The 17,716-nt window shown below is 33.6% G+C and overlaps 1 protein-coding gene across 4 annotated transcripts in view; it reads right to left on the reverse strand.

Annotated features, from left to right (window-relative positions):
• The window catches only part of MINDY3 (MINDY lysine 48 deubiquitinase 3), a 91,086-nt gene that overhangs the window by 25,729 nt on the left and 47,641 nt on the right, over positions 1-17,716 (reverse strand). For all 4 annotated transcript variants that reach the window (XR_012469955.1, XR_012469954.1, XM_074192921.1 and 1 more), the window contains one exon: positions 13,898-13,978. Coding sequence is in view for 2 of the 4 variants with exons in the window: in XM_074192921.1 (XP_074049022.1) it covers positions 13,898-13,978 (81 nt within the window). In the remaining 2 variants the exon portion in view is untranslated. The remainder of the gene's footprint in view (positions 1-13,897; positions 13,979-17,716) is intronic.

Here is a 17,716-nt window from a genome sequence, read left to right on the forward strand (position 1 = left end):
TGCAAAATTTAAACTTAAACCTTGTGAATTTTAATTAGATGGGCCCCATATAATGCAACTTTGATGCAAGAAAATAAATTCAACTATTAATATCACTTCTTAATAATACAAATTGTTTTATCAGATATGAAAATGTTTGCTTCTTTGCTCCTTATGGTTTGCTAAAACTACTTCCCTAAAACACTTAAAATTAATTTCTTCAACTTTAACAAAAATAATAAATGTTTCTATTAATAAATTTTTCTTATCTTAATGAGCTGGTCCACTCTACTTCTCTAGTTCCATGAATTCAAAACAATGCTGAGAATTTGTACAATTCTATTCCATTTAATTGAATAATTTCTAAGAATTTACTACTATATGCAAGGCATTGTGCCAGAGTCTGGGGAAACAAAGATAGCTATAACACAGATTTTATTCACAAGGAGCTTACACATGATGGGTGGGGAGAAGGAGGGATGTTGTCAGAAGTAGAATAGCTTTTGGTGTGAGAGAGAAGAGAAGAGAAGAGAAGAGAAGAGAAGAGAAGAGAAGAGAAGAGAAGAGAAGAGAAGAGAAGAGAAGAGAAGAGAAGAGAAGAGAAGACAGGAGACGGGAAAGGAGGGAGAGAGGGAGAGGAGAAAGAGGTAGGTGGGGGGGGGGAAGAGATGAGGGAGAAGGGGGCGGGGAGAGAATTTCATAATTCTCCAGAGGAGTTCTTACTAAGAAAAACTCAGCCTGCATGAAATGACGTCAGTCAGTTAAAGGTCTACTACACATCAAACACTGGATTCAGCTAATTCTTGTACTTATTGTAAAAGATCAAAGCAACACCTCTATTAGATACAAGTTAGTCAAGTGTCACATGTGCGTTGTATTTAGTCCTTTTACACTTATTCCATATAGTTATGCATATATTTTTTGTCTTCCCATTAGAATGTAAAGTTTCATGGAAGTAGGGAATAATATGGTTTTGGTCTTTAGATTCACAGCGAAGGAGGTACTGAATAAATGGCAAATAATTTGACTAATTGAATCTCTTTCCAGTTACTGAGAATAAAGTAAGTGTTCCTTAAAAAAGAATTTTAATGTGAAAACACAGAAGGAAAAATTCTTAAGAAGCACAGGGGAGGGGCAGCTAGGTGGCAAAATGGATAGAGCACTGGCCCTGGAGTCAGGAGGGCCTTACTTCAAATCCCACCTCATACACATAACACTTACCTAACTGTGTGACCTTAGTCACATTTAACCCTACTGCCTTACCAAAAAAATAAATAAATAAAAACAAAAAACAGCATTGAGGAAACTGGACCTGTACCAGGATATTGAAGGATTGTTATAAAGGGGAAAGGGAAAAACCATTACGCAAAAGGACTGAGAAGCAAAAAGGCAACTCTTCCTAAAGAAGATTGTAGAGACCTGCTGTCTTCATGTAAAGTCAAGAACGATGTCTACAGATGCATAGGTGATGTTAGGTGAGAGATCATTGCTGACATTGGCAAGAGAAAGAGATGAGTGATGGGGGTTGGTATAGCCTTACTGAGGATAATGAAGCAACTACCTAGTTGGTCAAACTGCTACCAATACAAAACTGCTGACTTCCCATAGTATATTCCCACATTCTGTGTTTGATCTTCTTGTAGCATATGCCTGATAGTGAGCTCCATGAATCAAAGGATATGGACAGATTGCTTATTTTTCCTACATAATTCCAAAATGACATCTAGAATGTTTGAACAAATTTACAGCCATATTGATGGCATGTAAGTAGTTCAAGATCCAAAAATACTTTAGATTATTATCAGATGTACCTTTTAACTTTAACAATGACCTTCTGTGTTTGTGCAAAGAAAATTAAAAAAAAAACTTTATGATAATAAAAATTACATTCTAACTTGATTAATAAGATCCTAAAATGATTAAAAACCAAAACGAAAGAAGTGAGGAACTAGAAGTATTATAAAACACTCACTGTTCCCCTAAAGTATCATTACTTAAATAAATTTTCATTTGATGATATAGCTACCTGATTATAATGATCTGTTATGACAAATATGAATATATTTTAAACTATAATACAATGGATTATGATTTGAATAGCAGTATGAATTTAATATTCATAAATGTTACTAGAATGAACAGTATATTAGGTTACAGTACTACTGTCAGAGCCAGTTTTGAACTATATTATATAGCATACAGTATTGTACAATTTTATACAGACACCTGCTGGGCAGGTCACTTAACCCAGTCTGCTTCAGTTTTCTCATCTGTAGAATAAACTGGAAAAGGAAATGGCAAAATTACTCCAGTTATCTTAACTAAGAAATCCTGATAGGGTCAGGAAAAACTGGATATGACTGAAACAACTGAATCAATAATTTTTAATTGACCATCAATCTCATTTAGTTTGGTTTTATATTATTACCTACTCAGTACAATTAGAAATAGGCAATATAGAATTTTTTTTACTCCTACTATTATTTCAAAATCAAGCATAAATGTGGGCTATTAACAGCTGCCTAAGATTTTCTAGTAGCATATGGTAACTTATAAGTAAAGAGGAAGAGAGTTTATCCTTGGGGTTTCTCCTCTGGCAGGAATAAAACTTCCAGTTCACTGAAAGCCTGGAATAAAGAAGGAACTGGGTAGGAAGAACTTAATTCAAAGAAAAGTGGACTTTTTATTATTACAGTATAATCCTTATCACCATCTGATGTAATCCTTCCTTGTACCCATCTTCATCAGATGACTTTAACTTTGCAAATCTTCTCCAAATAAGGCTGACTTTTTAATTTAACTTCTAAACATTCCAAAATTATGTAGCTGAAAGGACAGTATGACCTGCAATCCTTGCCACAAGTCAAATGAAGGTCTACATAATTTTAAAATATAGATTTTAAAAAGATCTACTTTTAAAAATATCTAGGGATGAAATGTCTCACTACTGAGATAATCTATTTTAATGTTTAGCTACTTTCTGTGACTAAACAACTGAGTCAATTTAGACCCAGTTTCTCTTAATTAGTGAATTAATTAATACTGCTTCCCCCCTTTTTTTCTCTCTTTTTCCAGTGAATGGGTAAATACGAGGAGGAAAATGAATTCCTGACAATTGAAAAACAATAAAATAAAAAGTTCATTATTTCCATCAGTATCTTTAGACAATTCCTTTTTCTTCAATCTCATTGGACTTGTTTTCAGCATTTCATTTTTGAGAGTTTCCCCTCCTTTATTTTGTTCAGTTCCTTGGATAATAATTTAGCCTAAAAGATGTGACATTCTCTGAGCTATGGGAAAGCTGTTCTTCATAAATCTCAAATCTAAATTATATTCTAAGCTTCAAGGAAGAACTGGAGTTGTTTGGAGGAATAGCTGGGATTTCAATGAAGAAAGATAAAAGGGAAGATGAATCTATAGAAAATAAAGTATATGGAAGAAGTGGCCATTTTAGGCACATTCTTAGTTTGGTTTTGATATTGATGAAGATAATTATAATTCTCATTTATATGATTCTTTATGATTTACAAGGCAATATACATAAATTATCTCATTTGATCTTCCCACATAGTCCTGTGAAATACTATTATTATATTCAATTTTCTGATAAGGGAAATTGGGTCTCAGAGAGCCTAAGTGATTTTCTTAAGATTAAACATCTAAGAAGTACCTGAGGTAAGATTCAAAACATGAACTTTGAGGTTCAAAATTCTAGACAATTCTTTTTTGCCTTTCATCTTTTAACAAGACAGGAATATCAAATTACAGAGTTTTGAACTTTTTATTGTATAAGGCAATGGGTACTCATCTAAAGTTTCTGAGCAACAGTATCAAAAATCTGTGATTTTGGCAAATGTACACATGCTAGGAGTAATAATTTAAGGGATAACATTTCAATCATGGTTGATTTTAAGTCAATTCAAAATACTAATACAAAGAAAAGAAAGAGTTTTAAAAATGTACTTTGAAAAAGAAAATTTCCAGAATTTTTCATTTAATTTCTATGGTATTCAAGGTAAAGTCTTAATCTTTCTGATGTCCCTTCTCTGTACCACTTACTGTACTGTACAAATGAAAGACTTTTCAAGGGATTATGTTCCAACAAAATGGCTTATTTAAAAAAAAATCACCAAAACATTAAACAGTAATCCAATTAAGCTGGTCACCTCACCTTTCCAGGGGATAATACAAGATAATACAGGAACCAGAAATCAAGCCCTGCCAAAAGGACTGTGAGTATTTAAAATATGCATATCCCATCAGCTATTTATTTTAAAACACTCATTCTAACAAGAGCTACTAGGTGGCACAGAAGATAGAGTGCCAGGTCTAAAGACAAGGAGATTCATCTTCCTCAGTACAAATCTGGCTCCAGACACATTAATTCTGTCACTGTAGGCAAGTCACATTATTTTGTGTTTGCCTCAGTTTCCTCATCTGTAAAATGAACTGGAGAAGGAAATCGCAAATCATCCTAGTATCTTTGCCAAGAAAACCCCAAATGGGTCAAAAAGAGTTGGATACAACTGAACAACAACATTAACAAATGTCAATATCTAACTCAAAGATTAAAAGTGCCAAATAGGAAGGAAGTGAGAAGTAAAGCTACTACAAGTAGGCACACTGATAGAAGAGGACAGAGATAACAAATGAGAATGGAGAGAAAACATTAAAAAAAGGCACAAAATCTCAAAAATTATTTGGCTGGCGTCACTTGGGGAAGCAACAAATAGCTCAAAGTCATTTATGAAAAGCGTATATCACTGTTTTATAACCTAATACATTACTTTGAGGTTGAGTCCTAATATCCTTTTCAACTGAAATACTCTTTGATTCCATGTTAATAATGATGATTGAGTCATAAAGCTTAAATTATGTTCAGGATACTCATAAGACAAATAGAAACATAATATTTTTTTCAAAAATTTTCCATCAAAATGTCTAATCAGTTGTGAAAAGCTGACTGTTCCAAAATGACTAATTTTTCTTAAAAGTTCCTGATTTTCAAGTTTTTATTATATTTGGTTTGGAAAGCATTATGTGATTGTAGTGCATCATATTTACATTTTTAATTATGTTTCAGTTAGGTTAATATGAAAATTAATATTCATTTCCTGGATAGTGAAGTGATATATCCCCAAAGTATATTAAATAGTGAGGAGATGAAGCTTAGAATTTAAAACACATGTTTTTGGTTTTGTTTTTAAGAAAGGTCATTTTTAACTTGGTTTTGGAAAACTGTCATGATTATGCATTTTATATAATTTTCCATCCAAACTCTTCTAAATATTTACAAAGCCAATTATAATATTCTCTCTGATGGAGGTTGATATAATTTTGAAAAGTCACTTATCTGAGGCCAGAAAATACCCTTGTATCCAATCTATGAACACAAACAAGTCCCTTTTTAGCTAAATCTACAATTGTCCTTGTTATTTAGACAAAGCATTAAATTTAAATACTCAAATTCTTCCTACAAAAAATGGAAGTGTACTAAGCCAACAATAACAGGGGTATAAAAATACAGTAAAATCCTATTATTATTTATTCCAGTTGTCAGGTCTACCAATCACAGTACATCTTTCTCTGTAACAAAGAAATCCTACAACACATTGCTTTCTTTTCAGATCAATATTATAATGGAGATTTGCTCTATTAAATATAGGGAAATTTAATAAAAATGAATTTGTTGATTTCTGAAAATATCTTAAAAAAACCCACAAAAAGCAAAAGATTTTCAATGGATTTCTAGTGTTTCATAAGTGTGTAATAGACAAAAAGAGTGTAACTGCGAAACAATTCTATCTAGTCTCCCAGTAATATATAACTTAGTAAGAACATTGCAGCATAGCCAGAAAAGGTTAAATGTTTCTCTCTTTTGCATAAAACTAGTTTCTTTGTATATATAAAGCCTAGATCTTAATTTATTTTAATGCACCCTCAATCTGAAAGAGAAACTGCTTCATCATAAGAAAGGTCAAAGATTGTACTCTGTACACATACAAAGAGTCCTTTATGTAATCATGAAGGGGTACAATAAAGAGATGAATGGAAAACTCAACATTTCCTGCCACATCAAAAGAAACTTTGAAATGAATTTCCAAGGAAATTAGTCACCCAGTTTCTGAAGAGTGAACCTAGATGCCATAGGTAGGTTTCCATTTTTTGTTGTTGTTACTGAACCACTAACTATATGTAATGCCACATAGTAAAGGCTTAAGTCACTCACATGACAAAAGAGAAACTGATTTCAGTTATCATTTATGAATGTAATTTTAATGTTAGTGATACTTTTAATTAAACCCATTTTTTAAATAAAAAAAGTCACTATAAAAAGTATTTTTAAAAAGTGATAGATTGTTTCCTCTTCAGGGGAAAATAAAAGAAAACTCAAAAATCCCAAATTCAATATTGGGAGACATAGAAGAAATTTAGTGATAAAGAAAAAAAGAACAAAAGAGGAAACCTGAAAGTCCAAATACTGTAATATATAAGCAGAGATTAATTTTTGAATTTTCATAGCATCAAAAAACATTACATAAGCTGAAATCAAGTGTTCTAACTTTATCACTCTTTAATCAATTTTTGTCATGTTAAGAAAAAAATATACTTTAAGACTGAACATGGATATGACTACCTAACTCTTTAAACAATTTAGTTTTCAAAATGAATTTCTTATAAACAAGACTTTTTACAGTCTAATTTATCACATTAAAAGTACCACTTTATTCCTTAACACCTGTAACAACAATCTCTGGATTAACTTCAATATTCAACATCTGGAATTAAAATGGGAACGAGTTGGACAAAAACACTTTTAACTGATTACATGTGTGTATGATGATTACTCACCTACAAATTATTTATTAATTTAAAAAGGAGTGTGTATATATATATGTATATATATATATACATATATATATATACACACACATATATACATATAATGTTTTGGGTTTTCAAAAAAAATTATAGGTAGTTTGGGTTATTTTTGTAAACTATGGTTTTCAGAATTTTTTTAAATTTCTCTCCTAACTGCCTTTCTGAGTCATATATATAAAACTTCTGGGTGAGCAGAGGATTTCTTATAGAAAAGGTTTGATGTACCCTAGAGACAGATCTGATGATATGATAATGAAATCCTTTAACTCTACTTAAAGAATAACTCCATTATTAAATAAGGTATATTTGTTATTTTTAATCTAAGAAGAAAAAGAGGTATAAAATTCTAGAAGTATTGGGTTCTTGGTCTTCTGTCATACTAAAGAGTTTTCATGAATCTTGAGGATTCTCAATACTAACTAAGGTGACTGATACCACTGAATTAGGCTGACATCAGTGTCAAGGTAATTATAAATTATATTCCAAACACCTCCCTCAAATTCAAAGCGGGCAAAATTGAACTTAATATTTTCACTCTCCCTTTGCCCTCTGTCAAATAACAAATAAGCAAACAAAAACAAATAAAAAAAGACTCATTTCTTAACAAACTTCCTATTTTAGTCAAGGGCACCACAACTGTTTGGGTAACCCAAGCTCTAAAACATGGATATCACTCTCAACTCCTCATTCTCACTAGCGTTTTTTCATTTTTAACTTCATAACATTTCTCATGAGGGACCTCTTTACTTAAAAAAACTACTACCATAATTTAGGTCATTTATCTGAAAATTTGGGTTATTTCAAGGTTCTCACTAGTTCACATGAGTCCATCAAAGACCAGATTAACCGAAACTTTGATCCCATCATTCTCTTGTGTAGGATCAAAATTAGGGTGTCCTAAAAGTCTTTTAAAAGTTTCAATTTTTAAAAACTTCCAATGTATTAATGCTATAAATATGCAAAAATCATAATTTAAAATTTCAATTATTTCAATTTCTTTTTGGGAATTTGGAATAATATTTTTTTAGTTCTGTTCTTCTGATTATAAATGGTCAAGTATTAAAGGAGAAGTCAATTGTGATATTGTTTAGCTGAACTCAAGTCCACAGCAGTAGAAATTTCTTTTCTAATTAGAAGATATCTTCCATGAAAATTTAGAAAAAAGAATAATTATAAAGAATTATGACTCAATTCATAATGAACCTACATGTAGAAAATATCAAAAAAAGTGAAGAACCTTTGACTGAAACTGAAAGGCCATTTGAACAGTCCCCCAAAATGAGCCCAGTCTGCTGAACTGAAAAATTCCAAAACATAGTGCAAACATAGTGCATGAAAGTGACATACTTCCCTTGTCAAAATTGTTCAAATGCTGCAAAAACATTACTACACAAGGTTAGAATTTTGTTGTGAAGTCAAAACTTGAAAATTGCAATGGTGTTCTTGACAAATTGATCTTTTCTAATGAAGCAAATGTCTTTATGTATCTTTAACTGACATATCTGAGGTACAGAAAAGTTAGGCAAAAATAAGACTTCCCTCAAAAGTTAATACTTTTTTGAAGAATCGACAGTTATTGGTAAATTATAGCAATATTTAAGAATTTATTTTCATTCATCAACTACAGAGGTTACATTTATTAAATAATAACATTTTTCAAAAAAGCCATATGGGCAGGCAACTTTGTGTGACAGTTCCTGGATGAGAATTTCTCAGACTGGTAGAGAAGAGAAGGTTGTTTTGCTTGGTTACCTTGGTCACTTGATTTATAACCCATAGACATTTCCTTATGGGTCAAGTCAAAACTCTTATGTATATAACAAAACCTCTTATCTTTGAATATCTTTGGATAATTCAAGACACAGGTCAGGAACACAAATGCAATTCTTTCAGTTAGTGAGTAATTTTAAAAACTGATTAGAGCAATGTATAGCGCTTCAGTTAAATTTAATTAAGAAACAGCAGTATTTTAACATTTTAAATAATTACCCTTTCAAAGGTTTGTGTAACTTTGTAGTATATATTAAGTCATTAATATTAAACTGCACTAAAATGAACTTCCTGGGAGGAACTGAAATGGTGTAGAGAAGCTAGAAAGTCCCTTATTTCCCTCTGAAACAATTTTAAATAAAGCCGCTCAACAGACTCTAAAGTGACAGAACCCACAAAAAAGGCAGAGTGAAACAACTGTTTCAACAGTTGTTCAACAGTTCAAGATATAGTGGAGGGACTTTAGGAAATGAGAAAATACTGCAAGCAGCAAGTCAGCAACTTGGTGAAAGAAAGACAAAAAATATTGAAGAAAAGAAATTAGAAGCCAGCTTAGGCCAAAGCAAAAAAGCAACACAAAAAGGCAAATAAGGAGAATGCTTTAAAAACCAGAATTGGTCAGCTAGAAAATAAAACAAAAAAGTTCTCTGAAGAAAATAACTCCTTCAGGGGCAGCTAGGTAGCGCAGTGGATAGAGCACCAGCCCTGGAGTCAAGAATACCTGAATTCAAATCTGACCTCAGACACTTTACAATTGCCTAGCTGTGTGGCCTTGGGCAAGTCGCTTAACCCAATTGTCTTGCAAAATCTTAAAAAAAAAAAAAAAAGAAAATAACTCCTTCAAATGCAGAATTGCAGAATGGAACTAAAAGGATTTGATGACTGAGAACTCAGGAAGAAATAAAACTATACCAAAAAACCCCAAAATTTGAAGAAAATGTGAATATTTCATTGAAAAAATGACTGACCTTGAAAACAAATCTAGAAGAGATAATTTAAAAATTATTGGGCTACCTGAAAGTCATGGCCAGGAAAAGAACCTAGACTTCATTTTTCAAGAAATGATGCAGCAAAATTGCCTGAGATCCTAAAAGCAGAGGATAAAATAGAAATTTAGGGAATTCACCCATCACCTCCTGAAAGAGATCCCAAAAGAAAAACTTCCAGGAATATTATAGCCAAATTCCAAAACTCCCAAGCCAAAGAGAAAGTACTAAAAGCTGCCAGAAACAAGCAATTCAACTACTGTGTCTCTACAGTTAGGATTACATAGGATCTGGCAGCATCTACATTAAGGGCTCGTAGGGCTTGGAATGATATTCCAAAAGGCAAAGGATCTTGGTTTACAACCGAGAATCAACTACTCAGCAAAACTGAACATCCTCTTTTGGGGAAAAGACGGACTTTCAATGAAACAGGGGACTTTCAAACTTTCCTACTGAAATAACCAGAGCTGAACAGATAGTTTGATGTCCAAGTGCAGGGATAGTTTGATGTCCAAGTGCAGGAATCAGGAGAATCAAAGTGGGGGTGGACGAGAAGGACTAATTATGAGGAACTGAATGTTGTTGAATTGTTTGGATTCCTGCATGGGAAGAAGATACTGATAACTTGTATGAATCTTCTCATTTATAAGAGCAGTTAGAAGGAGCAAGCATATATAGACAAGGCACAGGAAGGAGCTCAATATAATGGCATAATATATTAAAAAGATGGAGTCAATGGGTGATAAAGGAAAATACTGGAAGGAAGAGAAAGGAGAGGAAGAAGGGGCTAAGATATTTCACATAAGAAGCAAGAAAAAGCTTTTACAATGGACTGGAATGGGAGAAGGCAAGGGGGAATGAGTGAACCTTCATTCTCATCAGAAATGGATCAGAGAAGAAATAACATACACACTTAACAGGGTATAGAAATTTATCTTCCCATAGAGAAAAATGAGATGAAAGGGATGGGATAAGGGGGAAGGGGGGAACAGGTGATGGAAGAGAGGGAAATACAGCTAGTAATAGGAACTGTGGGAAAAGATATAGAAGCAACTTCTCTAGTGGACTTATGATAATGAAGGCAATTCATCCCAGAAACAGAGCCATTGGAATCTGAACACAGACTTAAGTACATTTTTTTCTCTCTCTCATTCTTCTTGAGGTTTCTCATCTTTTTGGGGGAGAGGGGGATTGTTGATTACTCTCACAACAAGATTATTGCAATAATATAAAATACATAAACTTTAGCCATAACTATATGTATATTAACATCTATAACCCTTCATAATACAGAATACTAAGCTCTCTTGTGTTGTTAACCACATATAATTAGATATAAAGATACAGATATATAAAAACCCCTTCATAATATAGAATACTAAGATTTCTTTGTTGGAATAATACCCTGTAAAACAAAAATCAAGCACTATAAAATAAACTGTACAGACTCCTATAATTTATTACAATTGGAACTGATAATATATTCTACTCATAGGGAAGAGGGGAGAGGAAGAAGTGGGAGATATATGAATGTGGACTTGTATGTATGCATGCATATATGTGCATAGATAGAGAGATAAAGACTTTAGTCTGGTGAGAATTCTGGCTGTGTTATGGACCTAATATATCAATAAGAGTCCATAGGTAGGGTTCTTGTATATACATTAATAATTTCTATGAACCCTCATTCTGAGAAGGGTATCAGAAGAATTTTGTTGTCTAGGTTCCTGTAGTATCTTATGTGTCTTTGTGTCTTTAATGTCTGTTGTTCGGAATCCAATCCGTTTGCACCTAGGGGGAATGAATGATCAAAGGACCAGAGGACAATTCCTAAGAAAATCTTTGAAGCCATTACTTTACTATAATGGCATGTCTATGTTAAGAACTGTGGGAATCTGGGGATTCTGTGGGATACCTGATCTGCAAAAAGAATGAAATTTTATGAGATCAGAGGAAAAAGAAATAGCTTCCAGTTTGGGGAAGGGAAATGGGCAGAGGGAAAAGAGAGGGAGATTAAAGGAAGACTTCATGAAATATGTAACATTGGAGTCTGACCTTCAAGCAAGGGAAATCTAAAGGCATTGATCAGAAAAAAAATAATTATTCTAGTTTGAAGGATTAAGAGACAAAAGCAGAAGACAAGACATCAGGAATATTTGGGATAAGGAGAACAAACTACTCAGTCTGTGCTTAGTATTAGGTTAGAGTTAGAACGGATAGGCCTTGAATGCAAGGCTAAGAAGTTGTGCTTTTATTCCATAGCTGGGGGGTGGCGGTGAGTTATTGAATGTTTACAAGTAGTGAAGTAAAACAATCATATTTGGACATCATTGAGACCATTATTACTCATGTCTATGGTAGATATAGGTGTTATTTACTTTGTTTTTAATTATTTTTTGTTTTTTGCATTGGCAATGTAGTTAAGTGACTTGCTCAAGGTCACAGCTAGATTATTAAGTGTCTGAGGCTGGATTTGAGCTCAGGTACTCCTGACTCCAGGGCCAGTGCTCTATCTACTGACTCAGCTAGCTACTCCTTGCCTTTTCTTTTTAATTTAAAGCCCTTGTGAATGATTTTTTTAGACATCTCTCAATTACAATCTTATCAGTTTTCTTAGGTATATTTGATCTTTATATAGAAATTTGCCATCTCTAAGTTGTAAATTATGGTACAGAAATTCCTTCTTGGCCAGTTTTTTACTTTCTAAAGTACTTTATTCTCTTTTATATCTTCAATGGGCAACAGTGAAAAATATGTCTTTAGTTTCTAGTCCATGACTTCTTAATTACAGAAAACATTTTTTTGTTTGTTTTAGTAAGGCAATGGGGTCAAATGACTTGCCCAAGGTCAGAGAGCTAGGTAATTATTAAGTGTCTGAGACTACCTTGGTACTCAGGTCCTCCTGACTCCAGGGCCAGTGATCTACCCACTGCGCCACCTAGCTGCTCCCACAGTAAACATTTTTTAGATTGATTCTGGACGTGTCATTTGTGATAAATCCTGGAAGATTTTGTTATGCTTTAAACACATGCTCCTGGAGGACAAGAGACTTTCTCAGTAGATGGAAACAACAAGCAAGACATTTTTTTCTTCTTTCCTTTATCTGTACTTGATGATCTCTTAGCTGATAACTTCTGTGGCTCTATTATATCCTTTATTGGAGGACAAGCAGCATCCAAAGTATATGTCAATTATATAAGATTCCTTAAAGCTTGTAATATTCAAGATAATTGAAAAATTGTTCTAAAAATCGAAAGGCATAAAACAGAAACATGCTATGGGAAAAGGTACTTGTTAACATTAGGGAAACTATCAAAAGCAGAGTCAAAACTGAAGAGATTTCCAATAGATGGTTTAGATATTCCAAGTGCTGATGGCAGTGCTAATCATATAAAGCCCTTAAACACTCCACAGACTCCTAAAAGAAGTTGCCTAACAACCCAAACAGAAAAAATGAATTGGATGAAGAATATCTACAAGTACAAACTATCATAGGGAGTTAGAAAATAAATCCATACAGCTCATATACCAGCAAGAATCTATCATGGATAGATAATAAAAACTTACAATGAACTGGTTCCAGAAATGATCAGGAGAAAAAGAGATCATTATGGCTTTAACTCACAGCTCTTATATAACAAGACACCATTAAATAAAAGGGTTAGACCTGATCATGTGGGAAGAACAATAGATTTGGAATCAAATGACCTTGCTTCTAATGTTGTTTCAAGTAGGTATCTAATTTCTATAAGCCTTAGTTTCCCCATTTGCAAAATGGAGATAATAACACACTAGCTGATTCATGAATGTGATGTGAAGAGCTTGCAAACCACAAAATGTCAATTCTGCACTATTTTTATTCTTATTTCTGCTAGTACTAATATAATTGTTTAATACTGAATAGTATTTTTTATTTCTACTGGAAGTAGAGTACCTTGATTCTTTTAGTCATTTAGTTTTCCTATAACCAACAAATTTTTAAAACTTCAGAGACAAAAAGTGCAAAATTAAAAAATGTAAATAACTGCCATTGAAGTGATTCTAAAATTATCTAACAAAAACACAACCAACAGGACAAAAAAGTATTTTTGTAATTTCTGAAAGGGCCCATGAGCTATGAAAAGAATGTTTCAGAAAAATTATTTTCTAATAAATTAGAAATTCATAAAAATTATTTACTAATAATTTTCTAATAAAATTAGCAAAGATCTCAACTTTAAAAGGTCATATTTGGTATCTGTGTAGCTGAAGTTTTATAGCAAAATATCCAACTACCATACCTTGGCAAAAAAGACAGTGAGGTGAGTTTCGCTGCCAACAATCCAAATGGGGAACTTTGGTGATTTCAAGTAAGAACCAACCTAGGTCAAATTTGGAAAAACAAAAATAATAAGTCAGTTAGAATGTTCTATTTCATCCTGATAATAATTACATAAAATTCGTAACTACTTTCATTACCAAAGAAATTTTGATACCCTGCAGATTTAGGTGCCTCTAACCTGGTTCATACTACACTGCTACTCCTTATTAAATCAGTAACAGAAGTAAGTGACAAAACCTCAACTAGAAACAACCAGGACAGTCTTGAGAATTAATCTCTCTGGGCTCCTCCTGACTCCAGGGCTGGGGGGGTCTATTCATCACACCACCTAGCTGTCCCAAAACAATCTCTTTCTAAGCTGAAAAGTTATCAAGGATGGTACTTTGAATTCTATCACAGTACCATATACAAAGCATACCAACAGTTAGGATCCCAACAGTGATAAGCAGGGCAATGGACCACAAAATACAAATCTTAGGTCAACAAGACTCTTGAAATAATAAACTTATAATGCATATGAACAGTTCTAAAAAATAAAGTGTGCTAAGCTAAACATAATAAAAACGGTGCTATAATTTTAACCATCATAAATGAGAATTAAGGGATATTAAAGAATGTATATTCTTCCAATGAGTTTAAGACAAAGAAGCACACAAGGATAATATTTAACATTTGTACAGTGCTTTGTTTCATGGAATGCTTATTTACACACACACACACACACACACACACACACACACACACTATTTCATCAAAGTAAATCCTTCTATGATGTTGGTGGATACCATTATTAAAATGGGGATGCTACTACCACGATTTTAAGAAGGAGGAAATGGAAGTTAATGGATTAAATTATCTGCCCATGGTTGACAGTGACTGAGCAATATCTATAAGGTAGATGTCCTCATTCTTAGACCAACTCGTTCTCCAGTCAAATTTAATAAACATTTATTAAGCATTTGTCAGGACCTATGCTGAGACCTGGTGAAACAATGAAAGGCAAAAGACAGGCCCTACCCTTGAGGAACTCACAGTCTAATAGGGACAACAACATACAAAGAAATATGTATCAACAAGCCACTGATAGGAAAAGTAGGGAATATTTAACAATGGGAGGCATGAAACTTAAGAGTAAATGGGGAAAGTTTTCTTGACAAAAGCAGGATTTAACTTGGGACCTGAAGAAATTGGGGCAGCTGGAAGATAGAAATGTGAACTAAGTATTCCAGGGAGTGTCTTCATCATGGAACAACTAGGGCTCAGGGTCATGGGATCTCCCAGGTGGAGGAAAGTGTAGAAAGACTAGAAAGGTAGGGCTTACTGATTATGGTAGTGATATGGTCAAAAAAGTACTTAAGTATCCTAGCAGAGGATGGCCTGGAGTAGACAGAGACCTGTGACAAGGAGAGTCCCCCTTGCCCCCCCCCCCCCCCATCCCAATAGCCTACTGAAATAGTCCTGGCATGAGGTGATGGAAATGCAGGATAGTAGCAATGACAGAGGAGAGAAGGGGACAAATATGAAAGATGCTATGTAAGTAAAACTGACAGGCCTGGACAACATTAGATAGGGTGAGAGAATGACACATAAGTTGTGAATCTGGATGACTGGGACACAGTATTACTGATACTGTCTTCAGTAATAGAAGTTTGGAAGGCTGGATAATTCTGAAGGAAAGAGGATAAGTAAAGTTTTGGATATGTTGAGATAGCTATAGGTCATCTAGTTCCATTATACCATACTACTTGTGACTAATATTAGATATTGCAAATGCCTCAAGAAAAATCTGGCATATATAATTAATAAATAATAATGTATTTAGTTAATTAAAAAAAAAAACTAATGGCAGTAATTGACAGCCTTCACCCAATTCCCCCACCCCACTCTAATGCTTTTTCCTCTGGACTTCTTGATACTGTTCTCATCTGGTTACCATGCTATTTCACCATTCCCTCTTTGTTTCCTCTGTCAATTCAACAATCCATCAGGAGGCATTTATTAAAAGCTCACTACATGACAATCACTGCATTAAATGCTGTATTAAATGCTGGGGATACAAAGTAAAAGCCAAAGACATTCCTTCCCTCAAAAAGAGTATATTCTTTTTGTTGTTATTGTTGGTTATACATGTACAATCATGTTAAATGCATTTCCATATATACATGTTGTGAAAGAATCAGAACAAAAGGGAAAAAAACCCCATAAAAAACAAAAAACATTTAGAAAAGTAAACATGATATACTTTGTTCTGGATTCAGATTTCATAATTCCTTCTCTGGATGTGGATGGCATTTTCTATCACAAATCTTTTGGAATCATCTTGGATCATTCTGTTACTGAGAGGAGCTAACTAAGTCTATCAGAGTTGCTATAAATATTTTTGTACATATTAGTATTTTTCCCTTTTCCCATGATCCCTCTGGAACAGTCTTAGTAATGATATGGTTGGATCAAAGAGTATGTACAGTTTTATAGCCCTTTGGGCATTGTTCCAAATTGAAGAACATTCCAATAGAGAAGCTGATGTTCTTTACATTCATCATTCAGGTTTCAACCCCGAACTGTGGGGTATATAACCCAAGGCTATATACTGATCTCTCAAATGAGTTCAAATTATACTGTCTATATTCAACTTTGATCTTCCTCCTTCTTGTTCCACATCACTATTCACTCTGTTTTCTGAACTTTCCTATCACTATTGAGGGTACCACTATCCTCTTAGATACTCAGGTTTACAAAGTTGGTCACCCTAGATATCAAATTAGTTGCAAAATATTGCTTCTATCTACATACCATCTGTGATATATTCCAACCCTCCTCACTTCTTTCACAGCTATCACTCAAGTCAAGTCCTTTCCACCTCTTGGCTGAGCTATTCTAACAGCCTCCTAACTAAGCTCTCTACCTCAAGTTTCTGCACTCTCCAATAGATGTTCTACACAGATATCAAAGCATTTCCTAAAAAGCATGTCTAACCATATTGTTCTATTGATCACCAAACTCCCATGGTTTCCTATGGCCTCTAGGAACAAAAATAAACTTCTTTATTTTGGAATTTAAATTCTTCACAACCTGGCTCCTTAGTATCTTTACCCAGGCTATTTTTACGTGTTATAGAGTCCTTCTCAAACTCTGCTACCCAGTTGGATTGGCCTATTTACTAACTGACCATAGAGGACATCATAAATCTCCAGGTACTTTTGTACAGGTCATTCCCCAAGCCTGAAACAATTTCCTCCTTGCCTCCATCTCAGAGTCTAATGAGGAAAGAAAATATGCAAGCAACTATGTACAAACAAGATATATATATATATATATGTATATATGTATATATACATATATATATATACATACACACACACACACACACACACACACACACACACACACATATATATGATAAATTAGAAATAATAAAATGCAGGCAAAAACTGGTAATTAAGGGTAATTGGAAAAGGTCTCTTGTGGATGGTGGGATTTTCATTGGGACCTGAAAGAAGACAATAGTTAGAAATGAGAAGGAAAAATATTCCTTCCATGGGAGGACAGTCAGTGTCAATTGATTAAAGAGTATGTGGCAGGAAGTAAGATATAAGATTGGAAAATTAGTTGGTAGAAAGGTTAAGGAAAGCTCTGAATGTCAAACTGAGTTTCATATTTGATCCTCAAGATGAAAGAATCAATGACCTAAATTAATGCAGACCTATACTTTAGGAGGATTAATCTGACAGCTTTGTGGGTGGTTGAGGTAGGGAGATCACTCAAAAGGCAACTGTTC

Source organism: Macrotis lagotis, chromosome 7 (genome assembly GCF_037893015.1).
Source record: "Macrotis lagotis isolate mMagLag1 chromosome 7, bilby.v1.9.chrom.fasta, whole genome shotgun sequence".
Taxonomy (NCBI): Eukaryota; Metazoa; Chordata; class Mammalia; order Peramelemorphia; family Peramelidae; genus Macrotis; species Macrotis lagotis.